This window comes from Humulus lupulus, chromosome 6, assembly GCF_963169125.1.
Source record: "Humulus lupulus chromosome 6, drHumLupu1.1, whole genome shotgun sequence".
NCBI classification, from domain to species: Eukaryota; Viridiplantae; Streptophyta; class Magnoliopsida; order Rosales; family Cannabaceae; genus Humulus; species Humulus lupulus.
The window spans coordinates 155,965,450-155,990,182 of record NC_084798.1 but is presented as its reverse complement, the minus strand read 5'-3'; the positions used below and the strand labels follow the sequence as shown (position 1 = coordinate 155,990,182).

Here is a 24,733-nt window from a genome sequence, read left to right as displayed (position 1 = left end):
ATTCAGATTTTAGAAGATATGCTACACACGTGTATACTTGATTTCAGAGGATCATGGAACAAGTACTTACCGTTGATAGAGTTCTCCTACAACAATAGCTACCAGTCAACGATGGGGATGGCACCTTATGAGTTGCTTTATGGAAGAAGGTGCCAATCACCGTTGCACTGGGACGAGGTAGGAGAAAGGCGGCTTCTAGGGCCCGAAGCTGTTAAACAAGCTCAAGAAGCAGTAGCGCTTATTAGACAGCGTATGCTTGCTGCTCAAAGCCGTCAGAAAAGCTATGTGGATGCCAAGCGATGCGATGTGGAATTCCAAGTTGGAGATCAAGTCTTCTTGAAGATATCTCCTATGAAAGGTGTCAAGCGGTTTGGGAAGAAAGGCAAGCTTAGTCCCTGATTCATAGGTCCTTTTGAGATATTGGACAAAGTGGGACCAGTTGCGTATAGACTAGCCCTACCGCCAGCACTAGCCGATAGTCACAACGTGTTCCACATCTCGATGTTACGCAAATATGTGTCAGACCCATCTCACGTCCTCAAATACGATACATTAGCACTCCAGAAAGACTTAAGTTACGAGGAACGACCGGTTAGCATCCTAGATAGGGGGATGAAGCAGTTACGGTCTAAGAGCTTTCCTATAGTCAAAGTCCTATGGAGTAATAGTTCTGAACGAGAGGCAACGTGGGAGTTGGAGGAGGACATGCAAGGCCGGTATCCGGAATTATTTGGTAAGTAAATTTCGAGGACGAAATTCTTTTTAGTAGGGGAGAATTGTAAAGTCCAAGAACTTTACTTAGCTAAGTTAGATAGTAGTATTATAGTAAAAATAGTATTATCTTTATGACTGTGGATTTTTGGTTCAGACCGGGATTTATTTGGACACTCATAGTAGTACTTGTAGATTTTCTAAGTTTAACCTATAGTGTAGGAATATTAATTTTAACCTAAGGTTTGATTAATATGACTAATATTAAGGATAATATTTATTATACTATAAGGTTTAGATAAGAACCAATAGGAAAATAACACATGTTAAGTATGGGTTTAATAATGATTAAGTATTTTGAGGATTTAATTTATTAAGGCTAAAATTTGAATAGTCTAAGGTCAGTCAGTAGCTTTGAAAACGTTTAAGGGCTTAGTCAAGGCTGTTTACTCAATTCAAATTAAGCTAAAAATATGTAATTTCGTGTTTAAATAATCAGCGTATGTCGATATATCGCAGCTATAGGGGGCGATATATCGCAGCACGAAGATACGAAAAACACGAAACGATGCACGACTACCTCGGGCATATTGGCCCAGGCAATATATCGCCCCTCCCCTCTCAGCATAATTTGAAAGTTTTTGAAATCGTTTTCCATTCAACCCTTCAACCTCTTGATAAGTCCAGCATCTTTTTGAACGAGTCCTCAGCCTCTGCTGAACGATAATTCAAATTATTTTCACTAAAAAAGCCATTATTTTTATTCAAGTTGAATGAAGATCTCTTCATTCCTAAACTCTGTAAATAGGACCTAGTACCCAGCCATTATTCATCTTTTACTCTAAGTTCAGAGGCTGCAAGTTGCTAGGTGAGTGTGAGAGTGTAAACACTTGGGTTGGGAATCATAAGCTTGATCATCACAAGCTTATCAAACACTTGGGAAGTAAGGTTTTATAGCATTTCGGTTCAAGGTTTAGATTGGTCTTACAAGTCTTCAAGGTATTTCCACATCCTAGTTCATTGGTATTATATTATTTCTTTCTCATAGTCTTCTACTCAGCCTTCTAACCTTATTCTCATTTTGGTTAGGAAATCTAAGTTCTTGAGCAAAAGGTTTTGGTAAGTATATTTTAATAGTGTAGTTCCTTCATCTCTTTCATCTCTTTTCTTCAATAGACTCACCCTCTCATAAATGGTTTTGAGGAGTGTTCCAAAGTCCCAAATCTGTCCTCATATCCCGGAATTTTGGTAAGGAAAATAGGATAGAATTTATATGTTATATGCTTTTTATATGTTATCTTATGTTTTTATGTTATGTTATGTTATGTTATGTATGTTTGTAGGCTTGGGCATATGACCCATATGACTAACAAGCCCCAAATGGATTATAAGCATATGACCTGCTTAGCTAGTTAGACCCCACTAATCTAATGGGCATATGACTTGTTTAGTCTATGGGACCCCAAGTAATAATGGCCATTATAGTATGTGTAAGATATAAGTGTTATGTTATGTTTTTATGTTTCTTATCAAATTTATGTATATGAATTATGTGTTAGATTTTCCTTGCTGGGCATTAGGCTCATTCATTTTTGTTTATATGTGCAAGAAAATAGTCTTAGTGGCGGGAAAGGTTCTTGGAAGCTTGGAGAATGTGTATTGAGGTCGAATGGATTCAAGAGCCGAGCATTACGATTCGAGGATGTAGTTTTGTTTTTATGGTTTTTACATGTATTTTTCCGCACTTGTTATGTAATCCCTTTTTATTTTAAATTATGTTTTGTTTTGTTTTTAAAACAATGGGATCCCATATCCTAACCTAAATGTTATGTAAGTTTAACTCTTATTTTTACAAGTTCCTTAATAAAGTTATGGTATTTTCACTTGTAAGTTTTATTAAGGATTAGTATGTATAGTTTTCGTTAATGGTCCAAAAGTCTAGAGTAGTTGGGTCATTACAAAGGATCTCGGCTCTATTAATTCTATTGTCTAAAAAGTAATTCAAGGTTGTTCTTGTCACCATTAAAGATCGCAACAGAAGCAAAAAATTCAGTATCTATAAGAGCAACACAGACAAACATCAACATTTAGAAATGGTCAGAGAGAGAGAGAGAGAATGAAAGAAAGGACCCAGAACAACTGTTATGCTTGCAGTGATCACTTCTATGACTGATAAGCCAACAAAAGCCCAAGCATACTGAGTTAAGAGATTTCCAAGGCTAATTACCACCCCTCCTGCCATTGCAAACATCACATAAGGCCAATTATCCTGCACCAATCACCCTAACATGAATCGAAACCAAATACATACAATACAATACAACTCCATTATGGAAAACATATGAAATTTTCATTATGTTGTGTTCCTTATCACTGGTCTCTCCAAATAGCACCGCATTCATCAAGGAGAATAGAGAATGAATGAACTAAACTTTATCTAAATATTTGCAAGTGTTGAATATTTGTGATTCAACACTTGTAATGAGCTAAAAATATATAATCAATACTGAATTAATCATGAGAAGGAGCAGTCAAAAGAATTATATAAAAAAAGAAGAGGAAAAACAAAAAAGAATGGATTCTAGACATGTCTCATAATAATTGGACCTTTTTATTAAACTTCATGGGGACAAGACTCACAATAAAATTGTCTATCAAAGTGAGGAACTTTCATTCTTGGGATCCTGCATCATTGGCAAAGTGAGGAACTTTCATTTATTGTGGTGATTTATAAGACTTTAGTTCTTAGAAAAATTGTTGATATGATGCACCATTTGAACAAGATGTGTATTATCAACTAAATTAATAAGATAGTATTTTGAAATAAACATGTGCTTCCTTATCAATTATCAGGTATTCTGGTTAGGACAACAGAAACTGACAAGCATTCCACTATTTTTTTCCCTTTCATTCTTCAGTTTTATTGAGAATTTTGACACTATTTTGGTTACATCATTAGAAATGACAAGACAAAAAAATTGCATCAGACAAGAGGAAAAAGTCATACATAACTGATAACTCTAAAGTGTCTAAGAATCATTAACATTTTTTTAACTAGAGAATACTACTATAATTATTTTTGTGGGATACACATTACTACAAAGAAAGCAAAAAATTTAGAAAACAAACATATTTATTGAGTTTTGATAATACTTTTTCAATAGCGGATTGCACATTGGAAACATATTAAGAGGCCACCCAAGGCCAAATGAATTAGTTAACTTACTTTCCGTGGGAAGTTTCTCCAGAAAGCATGACTGCATCAGCACCTTCCCGTGAGCAAAGCTGAAATGCATTGTGGACAGATGAATGACTATACAAATTGCCGAAAATGGAAGAGTGATCACATTTAAAATAGCATACATTTCAGACTTAAGAGTAAATCAACTTGAAAGAAATTATCTAGTTTTCTCCAAACTCACAGGATTAAGACCAAGCAACTTTTGATTGGCTAGAGCTACAACCTAGAGAGAAGAAGGACAAATATAATTGAATGAAAAAAAATGCTTACTAAATCAGGAATAGTATAGGGATTACAAGTACTAAAATCTTACAGAAAATGCTTCATTTATTTCATAGTAATCAATCTGAGAAGCATCTAAACCAGCATTTGAAATAGCTTTTGGTATCACAAGGGCTGGAGCAGTTGTAAAGAATTCAGGTGTCTGCGAAGATAATCTTCTTTGAGCTATGTTTCAGGAACAGTAAAATAGAACTAGGAAGCCAATTCATTGGAGTACCTGAGCTGCATCAGCATAGCCCTTAATCTTTGCAATTACTTGCAATCCAAGTTGAAGTGCCTTCTCTCCACTCACTAGGACTAATGCAGCTGCACCATCACTATTCATGATAAAAACCAAACCATATTAAGGCAAGTTAAAATCTGAAACCCTAGTCACACACACATAAAAATAAGAAAAAGGCTGCCCACAGAAAATAAACCAGTTTTGTTGTAGCATAAACTACAATAAGTGTTGCACACCAGTTGCTTAAATGTACAAGAAAGTAAATGAGTATTTAGATAGTACAAGCCTCTAAACAGAAGGCACGGGAAACAATATATCTGATTGCATTACCACACTAAGTTAATAAATTTTTTTTCAGCATTGGCAGCGGGGGGAAAGAGAGAGGTGGGAACCTTATGATTGAAGCATTGCCAGCAGTAACAGAGCCCTCGTTCTTCTTGAAACTTGGTCTTAGCTTTCTTAATTTGGTAGCATTAAACTATGAAGAGAGACAAAAACAAATTAAAAGTACTGAAGCAAGTATTGAAAAATCTGACTTAAAATCTACTTTTAACTAGAAAACCCTACTATGGCATAAATATTAATCATTATACAAGTTCACAAAATTTAGTATATACCATTTAGTATCAAGACAACCCACATCCATATATATTTTTTTTTAAAAATGGACCTCAGAAAATCCTAGTACCCTAGAAGCAATCAAGCCAATAAATTGTCTATGCCTTCTGACCAAATAACAGCCCCCAACAATATCTACATGGCCTAACTTTTGCCTACTAGTAAAAGCAACAATCAATAAAAGCTAAAAGAATCCAAAGTTTGAAACTTTCGAACACACTACTTCCATGTCCAAATATTTTTTCTGGTAACAGAACAAAAAAATGAGCAACCACTAGCCAAGTGAGATCAGATTCTTATATGTTTATTTTGTATCTTATAGGTACACATGTATATTATAGTGTTCAACCAAACCAATGTATATTTCGGGTGGCAAAAATCCAATTGTAAACTTCCCAACTGATCTTAGTTTTTTCTAGTGTGTAAAAATGAGATTGATTACAAAGATCATGACATATATATATATATTCTCTGAGACATTCTTACTATTCAAACAAACAATCATTTAAAATATGCTTATAATTCTCTGAGACATTTTGTGAAACAAACAATAAGTTCAAAACATCAAATATTCTTAATATTCTCTGACACATTTTTCCAAACACTTGTGTGCTTTAAAAATGAAAAGCTGAGCAAAATAAAAGATTTGAAACCAAATGTCCAAATGAATCTTCTCAAGTGGAAACAAGATATTAAGCAATATATAAACCAGTAACCACATCAATTACTCACAAAAATATAAAGTATAAACCCACTGCTCAATTCTATATTATCTATTTCAACATTCAATCTTCTCAATAATAACTATTTCAGCTTTCAATCAATTCGATAATAACAAAGAAAAAGTTGAATACAAAGAAAGAAGAGAGCTGACAGAACCTGTTGGAGGAGTCCCTTCCTGCGCCGCTGCAATTGGTCCGAATACAAGCGGATTTACAGAAACATAGATAACAAAATTTAAAGCATTAAAAAGATCTGCCTTTGACCAAACACCTTAACTACAGCCACTATATAGCCAGAATAAACCCAGAAGAAAAACTGGTAGGAGTTATTAACTAGGCTCATCGAAATTGGGAAAGAAAATAAGAATTTAGCAACAAGCTATTAAGTTATTTTCACCCTCATCATCAAATAATAATATCAAGATTTCCAAACAGATGCATACAAAAATATACTCTCCTGGACATGGAAATCAGATATCAATAGTAGATAGTAATACTGAGGAATATAGACTCATTGTCTGATATGAAACAAGAGATTTATTTTCAATTTTTCATTGATATATAATGTATGGCTGATGTTACATGTATATATCCATGTATATTATATACATCAAATGGTACCTAAAAAAAAATTAGGTGCTCCATTTCTGCAATTGTTTCAGTTCTTAATTTGTTTGGTTACTGCCCACTCTTGTTATTATACATTAGGTACTTCATTTATTCTTTACTTATTCTGTTCTTTTTTTTCTTTTGGATTAGTATTAGTTTTGGATTTGGAGTATAACATTTTTCAAATATTTTCAGAGTAGTGGAATATCAAAATTATATGCAAGGTTCAACTTCTACATATAACAAGTTTTCCAGCAATTATTTTCTAGCCAAATGAAAAGTTGCCATGAAAAAATATTGCATAAACAAAATGCAGCAACCTGTTTGAAAACCTCAAACTATGCACTTTGCACATGCACTTGTGATTGCTGCAACAATCAGAGTGATTTTAACTAAGCACGAGGATAAAACATATAAACTTGTTGCAAGATCAAGTAAGCAAAAATCAAATAATACTTGCATTAGCTCTCAAAAAGATTTCAGATCAAGCTTACAGAGAGGATTCACATCATCCTATGGTGAGTTCTAGATTTAAGTGTGTCCATCTCTATTAACCAAACATGATACTTAAATAGCTGGATGGAGAATCATGAAATATATATGAGACAGAGACTACTAATTATGAACTTAAATATAACTATGCAAATTACCTTAATGATTCCCTCCAAGTAAGCATCATCTTATTGGCTCTTGTATCATTCTCACATTTATTCTGTGTTATTGAGAACACTTTGTAGCCTTCTCTTTAATACATCTATACTATCAAAATTTATAAAAGCTATTCCTCCACAAAAGTTACCTTGTAGCTAGTCCTCCACAAAATTGCTGCAACAAAGGAAATTCATCTCTGCTATCAAAATTTATTAAAGAACAACAAAAAAAAAATCACAAGTTGCCTAAAATATCTTATACACAGTGACGTGCTTCTTACGAGTTAATTAGATATATAGGTGTAGAATGAAGAGCTGGATGAACAACCACAAGCAACCAAATCCAAAACAGTCCTTCCCAAATCAAGATTATGGTATGTAGACATCATTATTGTAAGAAAGACCCAAAAACTAAAATCATCAGAAAACACTCTGAAATCAAAACCCCAGATGTAAATTCTACTGGAAAATTCAAGGGAAAATCAGCTCCCAAAGAAAGCATATAAAGTAATTCTTGTAAACTGAAAAACAGAGTAATTCTTGTAAACATAAAAGAAAAGTTTAGCAAAAACGTAAATTTTGAGGCATCCCAAATCATGAACAAACTTAAAACGATGAAAACTAATTTTAATAATTGGCAAAAGACATGCATGATAGTGTGATGATCTTTTAGCAATTACAGAAGTCTTGTGTTGTGATTGGCTCTTGTTATACATGTCATCTGTTTTAACTAGTCCAAACTTGCTTAACCCCGACTAGCAATTACTTGTTTATCATTTATGATTGACAAGAGACATACAACATTTAATAGATAATTACTTAGCAGTTTTTTAGATCTAAAATCTGACCTGATTTTTAGCTTAACTTGTATATGTTTTCATTCTTGGATGGTTGATGTTCTTTTATTCTCCATTCAGCAAGATTTATGTCCTGTTCAGCCAGATTTCATAGACCAATCATAATTACAATTTAAGTACAAATTAAGTTACAAACTCATGCATCACAAAAAATATATTGAATATAAATCCATATACATATATAATTGATAAATTACTAGCTGTTCACGTGAGATTTTGGTCCCAATGAGCCCAGGTGTGACAATTGTTATGCCAATGATTGAACCAACTTCATTTCTCAGTGTCTCACAAATTTTTTGCCTTGCTTGCCTAAGTATATATAACAGAGAATACTATAATTTACACACAAAAAATAGGGCATTCTACAGTCCCAAACATTAAGCAAACTCTCATATAGATTAAAGACCAAACATATTGGTAAGAGTATCACATGCACCCAAACATTTTTCATGGACAGCTTCTCTGTTCTTATATCAGATAAAGTATAATAAAATGGTTTAAATTGAGGAAAATGGATTGACAATATATCAAGAACAAACTGAACAAAGTACTTATAGATAGACTAGGGAAAGAACATCATAGTGAAGATGGAATATTGATTGAACCAGCACCTAGTCTGATCCAATCCCCATTGCAAGAGTGGTCTGTGTTAGGAACTGTATGAATATAATGAATATAATCAAGAAAATGAAATTTTTAATCCAACAATCAATTTTTCTAGCAACATAAATACTTAAACTCAACCTAAGAAAATATCCCATAAGAAAAATTTCACGTGGATTAAAAATTGCCAAATATGGGTCTTAGCCATATTATTACAAAGACCCAAGAAAATGTGATGATATTGCTAAGACCCATGTGAAATTTCTGAAGCTGATTTTGAATTTTTTCTATACACAGGTCAAATTATAGCAGCTAATGCCAAAAAAACTAATCACATTATGTACATAAAACTTATCTCCTCAAAGCTATATCATTATCATTTTTTTAGTAAACAAAACTTCTCTTTGTTAATCATAATAATCATCTATCAAAGACATCAACACTTTTGAGAACACGATATGATTGGAAACATGAGGCTCTTGCGAAATGGTGAGCTAACTTATATGGAGACCATTTAATAAAAAAAATATAGGCAAATATTATAGTAGCCATTTGTGGCTGTGAATTTTTTTATTTAATCATAATCATAAGGTAAATCAATTTAACATAAAATAATAGTTTTGTACTCCTATGATAGTTGCATCAAACTAAAACATCATATCTCCAATACAAAAACAAAGAAACATAAACATACATACACTCCACTGTTCAAAACTTAAGATTGGGATTTATTCTACATGAGTAATAAATGGTTCAGTTAATGTGGTGCTATTCTTTGTTAGCTGTGTTTTAGTGTCTCAGTTTCACAGATTCTACACCATTCATATGTAAGACAATGGCATCAGCCCCCAGCTAATCTGAGAAGCCTTTCCAGTTTCCATAATACTTTCCTTACTATTTTGTTTCTCTCATCCGTTTTCAATCAAAAATTGAGGATACCATACTAACCTATTATTTGTTACCTTATCTGAGTAAGGACAGTATTTTGCAACTCTCACTGTCTCTGAAGCCTAATTCAAATTTTGAATGACAAAGTGGGATTTCAGGGAGAGGTCTAAAACGGTCAAAAATATAATCCATTCATTCATGAAGTCCCAGTTCTATTTTCCTTTTTCTTTTTTGGATTTGGTGAGCTGTTCTATGATGTTGTTTATGTTCTCCCCCTCTCTTAATAACATTTTTTTATCACTAAAATTACTAATGCTTTCTTTCACTCCCTCTGTAGTTTTTAGGTCTAAGAGTAGTGATGCTGGCTGGCTGACTTGGGCAAACTGCTCAGCAGAGTCACCAAAACAAAGAAACAGTCACTTTCACTTGAAAAGAGATTGTCAAACAACAAGAACAAAGCATTTCGATTGGAGGTGTTACTATGCTTTTTTTATTTTCATGTACAATTATTTAATTATCAAAGAATAAAAAAATGGGCTAAAAATGGTTTTTTTTTTAGTTACTATTTGATTATTATTTAAAAAAAAAAGTAAGTTGTAGATGAAGATTTTTATGGTAATATTTTGAAGAAATGTTACTACTCCTTGTCTTAAAAAATAAATATTTAGTATTATGATTGGAGTTGTATTGAAAAGTTAATGACTCTACATCAAATTGGAATAGTCAAAGTTGCTTTCACTTTCCAAGAGAGAAAAAAGTTTTCAAGTCAGTACTAGAATAACATGTGTGGATACCAGAAACTATTCTCAATTTTGGGATAGTTAAGTCATAGTCTTCTTTATTTGAATTTTTGTATGTCTATCATAAACAAGGAAGAAGAATAAATCTCTCTACACTCCAGACACCAAGACTAGAGTTCATTTTCTCTCTATACGATAGAGCAATATATGATCATCAACATACATACACTCCACTATTCTCCAATCACAAAACCAAACCAATATTTGGCTCAAAAAATACCTCAACTCATTTGATAATAATTAATACTTTTAAAGCATCACCTCTGCATCTCAAAAAATAAAATAAAAGACATCACCCTAGCCTCTGAATGTTGATTTCTTACAAAAATACAAACAACAAAGAAATGAAACCCAACTTTTCATTATCCTCATTCTCAGGACAACCAATGAGAGCAAGAAAAATGATAATTATAAAATCAAGAACATAAACAATAAGTGAAAAAAGAACAAGAAAATCAAAGCCAGTAATTCCCTTTGCTCCGTCTAAAAACAAAACAAACATATAATTGATGCTTTCCAGCCACAACAATAGTTCAGTACATTTGGCTGAAATTTAAAGTTATGGAAGGATTACTGATAATAGCACCAAACCACTTCAAACTTCATTAAAACCAGCAGCAAAAGATAATTCCTTGGCGAGATCAAACAACTTAAGATAATTCAGAAGTGGGTTCTTAGTTTTATGTTGTGGTCAGATTTCAAAAATCCTACATCATTATCCATTGTCAAAACCAAGAACCATGAGTCTCCAGCAATTAAAAGAGAGACTTCATCCTCGAAATCCTCTAAAGGTACAGAACATAGTAATATAAGTGTTTCTTTGAAAGGAAATCCTTAGAATTTTCTAAAGCTGTTTAATCTAACCAAAGAATCTAATCTCAGCAGTCATTACTAATAACTAAACACAATACAAAGTACAAGCTACTAAAAAGATTAAAGGGCATATTGAAATATTCACTGGATTAGAAGACATTAATTTCAAATTGTGTTTCATGAAAAACATCAGATGCTGTAAACCCAAAAAGAAAAACAACTATTCCCTGTCATTCCTATTCAAACACAACATAGGCCACGCTCTTATTGAAATATACCAATCCAAAAACTCTTATTCGCAAATTAGATGCGATTATACCCATGTTTAAGCAATATATACATACATATATAAACACCCGAATCCATTTAGTAAGAATTATTCATATTCATGTCATGTATAATCCCAAAATTATATTCAAAACAAAACCATATATACTCAAAAAGTGACCATCAATCAATATTAGAGTGAGATAAGAAACAAAAATATTGATCTCATAGACAACAGAACACAACAATCAAAACATAAATTTCCAAAAAAAAAATCAAACCTCAAGGGAAGATCTAACCTTTGTTAGGTTCTGAAATGAAAATTGAAATGAAGATGAAAATGATGAGGAGGAGGCATATATCTTGAGATTTACTTTGGCTCCATTTTTTTTTCTTCGTCAAGGCTCCAGTAGGAGGTTCGGTCCGAGAGAGGAGGAGGAGGAGGTGGTGATGGGTATAGCAGGAAGAGAAAGGAGAGAAGGAAAATATGATGGAAAATGAGACAGAGAGAGAAAGAGATGAAGACTGGTTCGGTCCGAGATAGGGAAAATGAGATAGAGAGAAAGAGATGAAGACTTCGGTTCGAGATAGGGAAAATGAGAAAGAGATGAAGACTTCGGTCCGAGATAGGGAAAATGAGAAGGAAAATTTGCCGCTTTTTTTTCACTTGCCGCGTGTTACTTTACTCATTAACTTTATATATACTATAATCATTTTTTAATAGTATTATAATGATGTGTTATTGAAGGGGGGTTTTGTTGTAGTGTGGTATAGGATTTCGCAGACATAATCCTTTACTAGTTCTAACCACCTGCGCTGCGTCATATTGAGCTCCCTTTGCATGAAGAAATATTTTAAGCTCTTGTGGTCCGTATAAATCTCACACCATTCACCATAAAGATAGTGGTGCCAGATTTTTAATGCAAAGACCACCGCTGCCAACTCCATATCGTGTGTTGGATAGCATAGCTCGTATTTCTTCAGCAGCCTTGAGGCGTAGGCTATCACCTTGTCATTTTGCATCAGCACACATCCCAAACCTTTCTTGGATGCATCACAATATACTACAAACTTGTCGTTGGGTGTCGATATGCAAAGTACTTGTGCAGAGCGTAATTTATCTTTGAGCAACTGGCAGCTTTCTTGACATTTATCCATCCAGTTAAACCTTTGCTGTTTCCGGGTAAGGTTGGTAAGCGGAGTGGATATCTTAGAAAAGCCTTCTACAAATCTCTGATAATAGCCTGCTAGCCCTAGAAAACTTCTAACCTCTGACACATTCTTAGGTCTTGGCCAATCCTTCACAACCTCTACTTTAGTTAGGTCTACAACGACTCCATCTCTGGATACTATGCGGCCGAGAAACGCTACTTGCGATAGCCAAAATTCACATTTGTTGAATTTGGTGTAAAGTTGATGCTTCTTTAGTCGCGACATGGTCCACTATAAGAAAAAACAGTATTCATAACACTTAAAAAGTGCTATCTGGGACTATTGATAGCACTTCTGAAAATGCTAACGTAGCCCATGTTATTAAAAGTCCAGTCTTTTCTATAACATTTTTTTAATGTTATGTTCGGTGTTATCTTAAACTATTCAATAACACATTTTTAGATGCTATAATATTCAAATAATAACATTTAGATAGAGTTTTTGATTATAAATTTGAAATTTAATCTTGTATTTTTTTCATAACACTTTTCAACTGTTACATTTGATTATTTTAATAACATTTTTAGTTTGTTATATTATATAAACCATAACGATTTTTTACGCTTATAATATGCTTTTAAATCATAACATATAGTAATAAAATTTTAAATTTTATTTTGATAAGTATACTTATATGGTTTTTTTTTAATTAAAAGATTTTCATTATTGTATTTTGATAAAAAAAATTCAAAATTAATCATAAAATGTAATTCTCAATAGATTGATAAACCATAAGTATTACATTAAACAATAACTAATTCAAACCATAAATGTGTCTACTTCATGAAATCTTAGTTCTAACTTAAGTTTGAAAACATAACATAATAAAGTTTTATAATCTTGAACAATTTTTACTTCAAAAATGAAAAATAGAAACAAAACTTTATAGTAATTTTCCTAAACAAGAAAAGTTTTTGGTCATTGAAGATGAGAGAAATACAACATCCATAAAGTTGACCATTACAAAAACAACAATAACAACAACATGATACCAGCCTGCCATCATTTAATTTGGAAAGGCTGAATATACATGCCATTCTCAACATAGAACAAACACTTGTGCAACATTTTCTCAGTAAATTCTGGGGATGACCCTATACCGAACCTTCTCGCAGTACGATTTCCAGTATTTTCCATACCTACAATAACAATCACATGTCAAGATTTTATGCCTTTATCTGTATGAAAACGCGCAAACCATTATTCATTTCGTCTACTTATTTATTTTTCTCTACACTGGCATCGGTTTGTAAATTGTCTACACTTGTTGGACCAGAAACCACTAACATGATCAGAGTTTGTCTCTCCCATACAAGCAAATAAACTAGTAGCACTCGTAAGGTAAGTTACGTGGTTAAAAAGAGCTGGAACAGTCCAGAAAAATGCAGCTAATATTTCTGGGACATAGTAGTTATGAATGAAAGCTAATATTGCACAAGTGGCAGTTATATTTACATGGATCAGCTAAAATTACTTACTTGGATCAGCTAATATTTCTTCTTGGTTATGAACCCCCCGCATTCATAACCAAGAAGAAAAAAAAATCCAGTTAGTTCAGATTTACATGGCAGAGCCTGAAAACGTACCATCCCGAAGTTAAAAGAATGCTGCTTTTTGTTTCCCCAGTTGTGGTAGTGTAAGTGGCAGTTATCTGTGAAACAGAAAGGGAAGAATTATGCAGGATTTAGCAGCAGATATACAGAAAATTGTATGTATAATGAGAACCAAATAACGAGTTTCAGAGAACCATATACCTTTGATGGAGCTTTACCCCAAACCAAAGCTTTGCCATTTGTTCTGCGAAACTCTTGCCTTTGCCTATCACAGTCGTAGTTGATGTATATGCAAAGAATGCCTGCTACTAGGATGTAGAGTGCCAACTGTGACAAAGCAAAGTAGACAACTAAAATTAAGAATTAATTTAACAGGGACAATGGGGAAATAGGACATAAAAGAAAGTATGGTTGGTTGCAAAAAAAATCAAGTCTACGCTCATCTCATGGGCTTGGCAGCTTACAAACAAAGTTACAAGCATTCACCTTTTGCATTTGGCTGGTAGAATAGATTTGCAGCTTCTAACTCAAATCTAGAATCAAATTGCCAATATACAGCTTTTACAAGCTAATAATAATATTACTGGTGCATACCAAGGGGAGTTAGCTCAAATGGGAAGACATGTGGTTTGCTTCCATAAGGTCTAAAGTTTGAATCCCACCAAGGTATCTACATAGCCATTGCTATAGTTTCCTACTCTCTAGTAATGCAGAAAAGTGTTCACATTTTGAAAAGGTTGAAAAACATTTTGGAACTGTTCCTGAACGAAAGCAGTAATATTACATTTTATTGACCAAATAAACTTAGAATAGAAAACTTTATACCTGAGTTCCAAGGTGTACGGGATGATTGACCAGGTACATGCCAGGAGAAGTATATATAGAAGGCACCCATACAAGGCATCCCCAGCAAATATAAAAACCAGCTGTCAAAATGATAGGTACAATGATCCAAATGAGAGAAAGTATGAACAAACCAAAAGAACGTGAAAGAAGCAATAGATAAATTCAGCACTACAAGAACATTTGTTTAATAATTATTTGGTCTCTTCTAATCACAGTGAAAAATTAGGTAGTAGAAACAATTTATCTGCTAAAATTAAGGCCAAGAATTTGCAACGTCATGGTAGCCAATCCAAGTAATTGGGATCAAATACATCAATAGATGGAAAAGGTTAAAGGGGAAGTAACTATAATCTTCGAATGGTAACGAAAGTAAGAGACTTTAATGATGATGACTTCATAGAAGACGAGTTATCTTATTTCTATCTCACTTAATTCATAAATATAAGTTATGCTTAGTATGCATTCAAAAAAATAATAAGACATCTAAATTTGTACATGTTCCAAAATATCAAACCATCCAGAAGATTATTGCCAAAATGATGTTTAATAAAATAATGGATAACAAGGATGGAAAGTTAAAATAAAAGGATGTAGAACCTCGATCATGTGCAATATCCATTGTGCTCCAGTATCCAGCTTCCCACCAAAAAAACTTAGTAACATACACCAGCATCAATATGGTATTAACAAGCATTGAATCAGCCACTTTGCCGTTCACTTCATACTGGTAAAAAGAAAAAAGATAGACGTTAAATACTAGCAAAAGAGCTAAAGAGTGTGTCCACAAAGCAATCTGTTGTAGAAGTGTAAAACAGGAAGGTCGGGTCTGATTTAGAGGTAAGAAATAACCACCAGGCCAGCTGCACGGGCACACAGTAAAGTAAGATTAAGTGTTCTTTTTGTTCAAATGAATTATCAATTCACTTCCCATCTATCAATCTCCTCAATCTTTCGCACAGGAGAACTGATATCAAGAGCCAAATGGAAAATTTTAAACACAATGCTAACCTATAAAATTCAGAGCATGAAAATAAAAAACATGACAAATACATACATGAAGACAATCCAAAGCAGATTCTAAGATTTTCAAGTTCTTTGTCTCAAATGCAAGTCGAAGAGGACTCAACACAAGTTCTGCCACAGACCCCTCCAAAGTATTCCCAGCACTTGCCAAGACAGTGGAAATAGTTGCACTTATGCTCACTGGCTTAGAAACTGGAATAGCCTCGGCATCGTGAGGAACTGTTTGTGACTGGCTTTCCTCTGTTTCAGATTTTGCAGCTCCATCTTCAAGTGAACTGCAACAGAAAGAGATACCATACACAACAATTAAAGGACATCTTATTGTTACAGAGGATTTGATAAGTAGAGTTTTACATGTTAAAGATGTGCTACTTGACCTGATTGCATAAAAAAAAATCAACAGAAATTACACAAGAACAAGTTAAAGATTGTAACAGTTACATTAATCTTTAACCATGGAAAATAATCTTCTCGAAGGTGTCATTCCGACTTCTTTGGGGAAGCTAAGGCTCTTGCAAATGCTACTGTTGAATGGGAATGCATTATCAGGAGAAATCCCCTCATCCTTATGAAACCTCACACAACTCTCAGTGCTTAATTTATCAGAAAACAATTTTAATGGAAGCATAACTCCAAATATTGTTGACTGCCAAAGGCTGCAGAAACTTGACCTTTCAAAAAATAATTGACTATATATGACTATATAATCCTATAAGTTTCTTTTTATGGGATCTCAATACTACATTGTATATATGTAAAGCCATTAATATTTCTCAAATTTGTAAATGATGGTAAACTCTTAACAGATGGACAGGACTTCTGTTCTGGGAGATGCCATCAATTATGTAAAACATCTGAAAGAACGAGTAAAGACACTAGAGGAACAACAAGAAATGAAAACCGAAAACCATAAACCAGTCATTTTGATGAAGAAATCTCTGCTATGTATTGTCGAAGATTCTTTGTCTGATAATGACATGGTTATGCAGCCACTGCCTGAAATTGAGGCCAGAGTTTCCAACAAGGATGTTTTGATAAGAATCTATTTTAAAAATAATAAGAAAAAAGTAATCATTCCTTTTAAATCGAAGTCAATAATATTAAGTGAACTGATCTAAAAGCATGTTGCTACATGCATTTTAATTTCTCATTAAGACCTGGCTAAAAGCAATCAATACAAAATATTATATAACCACTATGTCAAAAAGCAATCAATTGAATATTTATATTAGATGAAATTAACGCATAAATGATCAACTCTTAATATACCTTAATGTAGCAACAAGGAAGGGGTGGCCCTACACGGCCCACTGCTGTGTCATCTGCCTCAGAAAAAGCAGCTCCAGCAAAAGTTTCTATCAAGCCATATCCTTGGCCAATAGGAGCCCTATTTAAGCATAATCAACCAAAAAGAAAAGTATGCAATAATAAGCAATAGATACACATGAAATGAAAAATAACACGACCCATTGCAAGAATTTCACAGTGCATAGTTAGTCTAGCATGGAACTAAATATGGAAGTACTAGCATCTAAATGAATTTGGACGAGTGATTGTGTGCATATAAGTATGACATATAACTTCACATGTGGACACACTAATCTAGTAGAGTTTGCAATCCAATAATTTAACCTTTTAATCGTATTAAATAACAAGGTTAAACCTCAAATTCAATTATTGTAAATCTCAAGAATATGAAATAATTACCCCATGCAGATATTGATGAAGCGTTGAGAATCCGCAGATAAAGGAGCTCCACCACAGAACATAAATCTAATATCTCCTCCAAGTACAGAGCGTATTTTCTTAAAGATGATTAAATCCCACAGCATTTTTTCCAGTCCCGAAGCCCCAAACCAGCTTCCTTCTACAGATCTGTTAATCAAGCTTTATGGATGAGATGGGAAGTTAGGAAGACTGAATTATTTGTAGAAAAAATTTTGTGATGCTATAGGCTCTAACCATGAAATGAACTTATAAAGAACTTACAAGACAAAGTCACAAAAAGTAAACTTGGATGCTCTCAAGCAGTCAGTTGGATGCACAATATCAAGCCTCACAATATAATTCAAGATATATATATATATGTATATATACATGTATATAAGAGGCATTTACAAGAATTTGAACCTCACACCACTCACACAAGCAGTCACTTACAACTTGAGTTAGCCTCAAGTGGCATATATATATATATATAAGGAATAGTTTGCCCTTAGTCCCAGATAGGGGTTAGCCAAGGTAGAAACATCACAGTAAAAACAAAGCAAGTTTTCTCATTTCAGAAAGAATAGGAAATTAAGTGCCAAGGATTACACTGCATATGTAAATTGCTAAAAAAACGTATGTACTAGTTTATGGGATATATTTTTTTATCCACCAGTTGGTAAAGAGGAAGTAAAGGGAAAAGCAGACATAAAGAGTAAAATGGGCAGTTTGGTTGGAGATAAAAGAGTGAAAGAGCAAGAAAAGTGAGACCTGCAATTTTTCTTTCTCCAGAAAAGGGGTGAGAACTTTTTGAAACAAGTGTAATACAATATTTCTATTTTGCCCTACATACTACAGTTACCCACATACCCCTCTATTACCTATATTCTATTATTTTACCACTTTACCCCTCATTCTAGTTGCTTCTTAGGATGCAGTTTTATACATAAACCATTTAATGAAATGACTAGTGAACAATATAAGAACTCCCCACATGATTTCTATATACTCAACAGAATAAAATTCTACACACTTCCGTCAAAAAGTGTATTTTAGTAACAATGCATGCACAACATTTCTAGTCCCTTGATATGAAGAACCATATCTCATATCATATCTATACATGTATAGTGTATGTGAGAAAAGAGACATATTCTCTGTTTTTGTTTCCAATGCATTAAGCTCTGTTAAAAGGGACTTTGGAAGAGCTACTAAGTTTTGTTTCCAATGCATTAAGCTCTGTTAAAAGAGCATTGAAGCTCCAATCAGGTCCAGGGTCGGCAGCAATTCCCTCAACAGTTTGGGGACAACGAAGTTCCAACTTAACAGCTCCCCTAAACAAATCCAAATTGATCCCACAGATCAGAAACAACCCATGATATCAACAGCCATTTGCTTATACGATTTAAAAATCATAATTTTCAGTCAAAAAGAAAAGTGTCAAATTCGTATCTCTATTCCTAGATGATAATCAAACTATGAATTCCAATAAAAAAAACTGCATTCTCTCTTTATAAATGTAACTGAATTACAGAAGAAAATTTAACCAAAATATGAACGATAGAAAGAATCAAGCTTGAAACTTACATTGCGTAAAACTTCAATTCGAAAAGCTTCGGTTCCCCCAAATAATAGGGTTTCCGCAATCCACTGTATAGTACCTCCCCTCGTTCGTGGCTCAAAACGCAATCACCAACACCGAGTTAGGGTTTTGGTTTTTGACCGTTGGCAGCAATACCACACTGGACGAAAGAGGTTGTTCAGTGATGGCCAAGCAAGCTGTTTTAGTCCCTTCTTGGATTAAAAAGAAAAGAGAGAGAGTACTCACCATGAGACAAGAGCAAAAGCTGGGCCTAGCCTCGCACTGAGAGAGAGCCTCCTCTGCTGGCTTGCGGACGATTTCGTCGCCACTCAATGAATCGGTCAAGAACGAGTATATCGCTGGGAGGTCCGATTTCGATAGCGTCATTACAAGCGAGCTTTCGAATCAGTGATTATCTGATATTAAATTGCAATCTTAAATTAAAAAAATACCTCACATAGACAAACGAGGTTAGAGTGCTCTTGCCTGGGTTTTTGCTTCCAGCAGGAGAAATGCCGTGAAGGAGAAGGAGCAGCAAGACTTGCATGAGGGAGAAGGGGGAGACTGAGCAGCAAAAATCGCGTGAGGGAGAAGGAGCATCAAGAATCGTACAGATCGTGGTGATCCAGCGGCTGAATGGATTAGAGACATAGTGTGAGAGAGAGTGAGAGAAGGAAAGATAGTGGAGTCTGAAAGAGAGGGGCAGAGGAGGCAAATGGGTTAGACAAAATTTTCATTAGGCGCTTCTTTCTTTTTTAATTGGCGCCTAAATTGGCTGTGAAAAAAAATTAAACGTGTATTAATAACGTTTTTTAATAAGTGCTATTTTTTACTGTAATATATACTCAAAATTGTTGTAGTGGTCATTCTTAAATGTTCCTCGTGCTCGACTTTGTCCTTGGAGTACACCAATATATCTTCAATGAATGCCACGACGAATTTGTCCAAGTAATCCTTGAAGACCCAAGTCATTAAGTCCATAAATGCGGCTAGAGCGTTGGTAAGACCAAAAGACATAACTAGAAACTCGTAATGTCCGTATCGAGTCCTAAAAGCTGTCTTTGGTATATCCTCTTCCTTTACCTTGAGCTGATGATAACCGAACCGTATTTCAATCTTTGAAAATGTAGTCGCTCCTCGAAGTTGATCAAATAAGTCGTCGATCCAGGGTAGCGGGTACTTGTTCTTAATTATCACCTTGTTCAGCTCGCGGTAGTTGATGCACATCCGCATTCTTCCATCCTTCTTCTTCACAAATAGAACTGGTGGTCCCCATGGCGAATGGCTTGGTCTGATGAAACCCAAATCTAAGAATTATTGTAACTTCATTTTCAACTTCTTGAGTTCAGTAGGTGCCATCCGGTATGGTGCCTTTGAGATAGGCTCGGTAATCGGTACTAGTTTGATTGTGAAGTCAATTTCTCGAGTAGGGGGTAACCCTGGTAAGTCTTCAGGAAATATCTCTGGAAATTCCTTTATAATGCGGATGTCTCAAATCTTTAATGGTGTTTCTTGTGCCACATCTGTGACACTTGCTAAGAGTGCATGCATCCTTTCTCTAGCATCCTTTGAGCTTTGAGAGATGAGATAAGCAGTGTCTATAGTCCTGAAACCTTTCCCATAAAACTTAGTTTCTCACCCTCAGGAGTTTCGAACATCACTTGCTTACGTCTATCTATCAAGTCTCCTTCTAGCTTCGTGTCATCGACTCTGATCAGTACTCCTTGTACTATTCATGATGATAGAACAACTTCCCCCGAACGCAGTTCCGTAACAAACCTAGTTCTAAATCTTTCACAAGGTTTGTCTAATTTCTTTATCATTCCTAACGAGATATACGAGTGTGTTGCTCCCGAATCAAATAATAATGAACACATATTATCGAGGATAGGAAGCTGACCTATGACCACCTTATTACTGGCTTCAGCTTCTCCCTAGGTCAAGGCGAAGACTCTGGCTGGAGCCATCTTGTTGTCCTTCTTTTCTTCTTGTTTGAGCTGCGGTCAATCCTTTTTTCGATGACCCTCTTGGCCACAATTGTAACAACCCTAGGTTTTTGCACGACACTCCCCAGGATGTCTTTTATGGCACTTGGAGCACTGAGGGTATTCAACATAACCTGACCTATTATTACCGTTACTGGTTCGTGCTCTTTTGTCAGCGTCGACTTGCTTATTATTAGAATGCTTTCTTTTGTGCCCATTATTGTTATGCTGGTTGTTGTTGTGGTTTCGACAATTTTGAGTCTGAATTTGCTGCTTGGGTTCAGACTTGCTTGCCTCCTCACTAACATTTGCTTGGCGCCTTTCCACCTCTATAGCCGTTTCTAGAACATTGGCATAAGAAGTGGTTCCACAGTTTGCAAGCTTGACTCATAACTCAATCTTGGGTCTGAGTCCCCTGGAGAACTTGGTAACCCTCAAGAAATCGGTTGGAAATAACTCTGGTGCAAACTTGGCTAAACGATCAAATTGTCAAGCGTACTCGAGTACCGTTAAATTTCCCTGCTTCAAACTAGCAAACTCTTCCACCCTCGCATCGATAACAGAGTTGTAATACTTTCTGTGAAACAACTCCACAATTTTAGTCCAAGGCATGGTGTCGTTATCATGAGTTTGCTGCACTAAATCCCACCAGATTCTAGCATCCTTTTTCAGAAGAGAGGAAACGTAGGATATGCAATCTTCGTTGCTGAGGTTCATGTGTGCTAGTATAGGCTCTACATTCCTGAGCCATTCTTCTGCCTCAAAGGGGTCAGTTATCCCTTTAATGTTTGGAGAGTGCTACTTATAGAAACGCTCGTAGATTGGCTCTATGTACTAAGCTAGATAAGGCACGTAGTTCACCATCATCCATCCCCCATATGGATATCCTATGTTCTACCCTTGCTGGGGTGCTCAAGCCGTAGGCTGGGGCTGCATCTGAGTTTGAGGCTGAGGCTGCGGCTAAGGTTGTAGCTGAGACTGTTGTCATTGTTGTTGTAGTAGTTCTTCTACTTGTTTCCGTAATCGAATACTCTCAGCGTTGTTGTCAACTAGTGGTGGTGCATTCTTATTAGCAGTAGTAGTGGTAGCACATGTTCCCCTTCTTTAGACTAAAGGGGCTTCGTGAGTCTCGTTGGCGGTGCTGGGGGCATTGTTGTTTGTGCGTGCAGACTTTTGGGGCGACATCTTCAGCAAAGTTCTAACAGTTGAGAAAACATGGTAGAGCTTATCCTAATAGTTTCTAAGGCAGAACTTAATCTAAGAAAACATAACTCGGACCTATCGGTTATGATTTCTTATGAAAAATTATGTAAGCCATCTTTATAAATTAGGGTGTGTTTCTATACTTAGACTATTAAGCCACCTTTATTATTTTCTAAGTTTGTTTCTAATCACCCTATATGACTTAATTCTTAGGCTCGAAACTTATCACTATTCCAAAGTTAACCATATTGAGGGAGGGCTGGGATCAGTAAAATCGTTCCCACTACTATGGCCCCTAAACTCTCAATACAAAACCCGATCAATTGATTTATATCCACCCTCACTGAACTCAGTCATTATTTATTGAATTTATTCTAAATTTATTATGATTGTGAAAAAAAAAATCAAACTTATACATGCCATTAAAAAATAACAACTTTATTCATTTGGAATTTTTTTGTTCACTTATTACAATCATAAATTCAAAATAAATAAAGAAACTATACTAATAATAACTAGGGTAAATGTCTAAAAATCAAGATCTTATATATTTGACCCTTCATCTAACATATCATCATTTATTTCCTCATAATCATCATTACTATGAGTCTCGAAACTACCTCGGGGAATATTCATTAGGATATTATGCTTTTCGTTCATTGGTGAATTGAAACTCAAACCTACAGGTAAACCTAAGTATAAAAAAATAATATCTCATGGCTATTGGTAAATCATCTTCATCATCCATAGTCTCACATAATTCTTTCAATTTTGAAACTACAGAAGGAAAATTCTTGAAAAGCCTAATTACTAGGATATATTGATCCATGGCTCGCATCATAATTTTCCTAGCCATATGAAGGTGAACTATCTACTTGTGTAATTTGACCACTCTTTGAGTGGTTCTTTCTAGTACTCCTATTGTATCCCTTGGCTCTCTAACCATTTTCAATGCCTTAATGGTTCAGATATCATGATAGGTCAAATCTCCATTCATTTTGACTAAAAACATAATGACTAAAATGTTAGCTTTTAACATAAACATAATATTCATAACATAAACACTTACATTGGCGGTTAGATCCGGAGTTTTTGCGTGTGTATCAAGGAGAACTTCCTGCATATGAACCTGGCTCTGATACCAACTGTAATGACCCGATTAACTTAAAGACCTCAGATCATTAAAAACTACTAAGGATAACGACTATTTTGGAATACATACATAAAATAATATAACTTTATTATAAAAATCCAAAATATGGGATCCCATTGTTATTATATAAAATCATAAGGAAAACAAAAGCTTTAATTAATTGTAAAAATACTAAATGCGGAAAAACATAAATACATAATTAAAAAGGCTTGAAACAAAACGTCATCCTCGATCTTTCCCATCAGTCCATTCATTCAGTTCTCGCCCAATACACATGCCAAAGCTGCCATGAATTTGTCCCACCTTCCATGCTCATTTCCTACACCATTTAAATAAAAAGGAGTGATCCTAATGCCCAGTAAGGAAAAACTATTAAAAACATATCATAAATCATAAGACATAAAAGCATAAATCATAAAACATATGACATATAAAAGTAAATCATAAAACATAGGACTACAATATTAATGGCCATTAACTCATTACTGTAGTATGTGATAGAAACCATCTAGGTCCTCTTGCTACTATTTAGAGGTAGGTTTAAACACAAATATAGTATATGGTAAACCATCTAAGTCCTCTTACTACTATTTAGAGGCAGGTTTAAACATAACTATAGTCTACGATAATGATAAAAATTTTGGGATTTGCTTATTTGCTATCTAAGAAACCATATTTCCCAAGCGACTACAACATAAAACACATACATACATACATACATACATACATACATACATACATACATACATACATACATACATACATACATACATACATACATACACATAGCATATAAACATAATCATAACACATAAAATCTAACCTATTTTCCTTACCAAAAACTGGGATATTGGTGACAAGAACGAGATTGAAAACTCCTAAAACCAAATAGTAAGATCCATAAGTTTTCTAAAGAAATGAAGATGAGAAGAAGATCTAAACCATCAAGATAAGAACTTACTAAAAACCTTAAGTTTCAAAGGAAATCAAACACCTAACCAAAATCCATTACAACAAGTTAGGATTTGGAAGAAAATGAAAATAATAAGAGGAACTATAATGAACTAAACCTGAGGATAAAGAATACCTTAGATAGATTAGATCTTCGATCTACACCTCAATACCGAAATATCACTCTATCTTACCTCCCAAGTGTTCAGAAAGGCTTAGATTTGAAAACTTTTA

The 24,733-nt window shown here is 34.4% G+C and overlaps 2 protein-coding genes and 1 long non-coding RNA gene across 4 annotated transcripts; all 3 read right to left on the bottom strand.

Annotated features, from left to right (window-relative positions):
• Window positions 1-3,640: 3,640 nt before the first annotated feature.
• Window positions 3,641-4,754, bottom strand: LOC133784258 (acetyl-CoA acetyltransferase 1-like). 2 transcript variants are annotated; one of them, XM_062223689.1, is made up of 3 exons: window positions 4,452-4,754; window positions 4,270-4,376; window positions 3,641-3,996 (listed from the first exon to the last, which is right to left on the bottom strand). In XM_062223689.1, the coding sequence occupies exons 1-3, from the start codon at window positions 4,557-4,559 to the stop codon at window positions 3,828-3,830; spliced, it is 384 nt and encodes a 127-aa protein (XP_062079673.1). In that variant the 5' UTR covers window positions 4,560-4,754; the 3' UTR covers window positions 3,641-3,827. The 2 variants fall into 2 exon arrangements, with proteins under 2 accessions (XP_062079673.1, XP_062079674.1); XM_062223690.1 differs by lacking the exon at window positions 3,641-3,996 and adding an exon at window positions 4,075-4,175 and having other exon boundaries at window positions 4,266-4,376.
• Window positions 4,755-13,992: 9,238 nt separating this feature from the next.
• Window positions 13,993-17,750, bottom strand: LOC133785583 (uncharacterized). The gene is made up of 9 exons (XM_062224804.1): window positions 17,626-17,750; window positions 17,188-17,305; window positions 16,820-16,960; window positions 16,291-16,295; window positions 15,950-16,193; window positions 15,493-15,619; window positions 14,875-14,975; window positions 14,251-14,376; window positions 13,993-14,147 (listed from the first exon to the last, which is right to left on the bottom strand). The coding sequence occupies exons 1-9, from the start codon at window positions 17,748-17,750 to the stop codon at window positions 14,046-14,048; spliced, it is 1,089 nt and encodes a 362-aa protein (XP_062080788.1). The 3' UTR covers window positions 13,993-14,045.
• A 677-nt stretch (window positions 17,751-18,427) lies between these two features.
• On the bottom strand, window positions 18,428-19,956 carry LOC133784257 (uncharacterized). Its single transcript, XR_009871235.1, has 3 exons — window positions 19,454-19,956; window positions 19,213-19,367; window positions 18,428-18,959 (listed from the first exon to the last, which is right to left on the bottom strand). It is a non-coding gene; the product is annotated as an uncharacterized LOC133784257 (long non-coding RNA).
• Window positions 19,957-24,733: the final 4,777 nt, after the last annotated feature.

Coding starts and splice junctions, on each gene's coding strand:
- LOC133784258 (XM_062223689.1), bottom strand. CDS start 4,559: ATGAATAGTGATGGTGCAGCTGCATTAGTCCTAGTGAGTGGAGAGAAG. Junction 4,377..4,451: donor GCTATGCTGATGCAGCTCAG/GTACTCCAATGA, acceptor TTATCTTCGCAG/ACACCTGAATTCTTTACAAC. Junction 3,997..4,269: donor TATGAAATAAATGAAGCATT/TTCTGTAAGATT, acceptor AATGCATTTCAG/CTTTGCTCACGGGAAGGTGC.
- LOC133785583 (XM_062224804.1), bottom strand. CDS start 17,750: ATGCTGTGGGATTTAATCATCTTTAAGAAAATACGCTCTGTACTTGGA. Junction 16,961..17,187: donor TTCCTTGTTGCTACATTAAG/GTATATTAAGAG, acceptor TTTTTAAAATAG/ATTCTTATCAAAACATCCTT. Junction 14,377..14,874: donor CCGTACACCTTGGAACTCAG/GTATAAAGTTTT, acceptor GCTTTGTCACAG/TTGGCACTCTACATCCTAGT.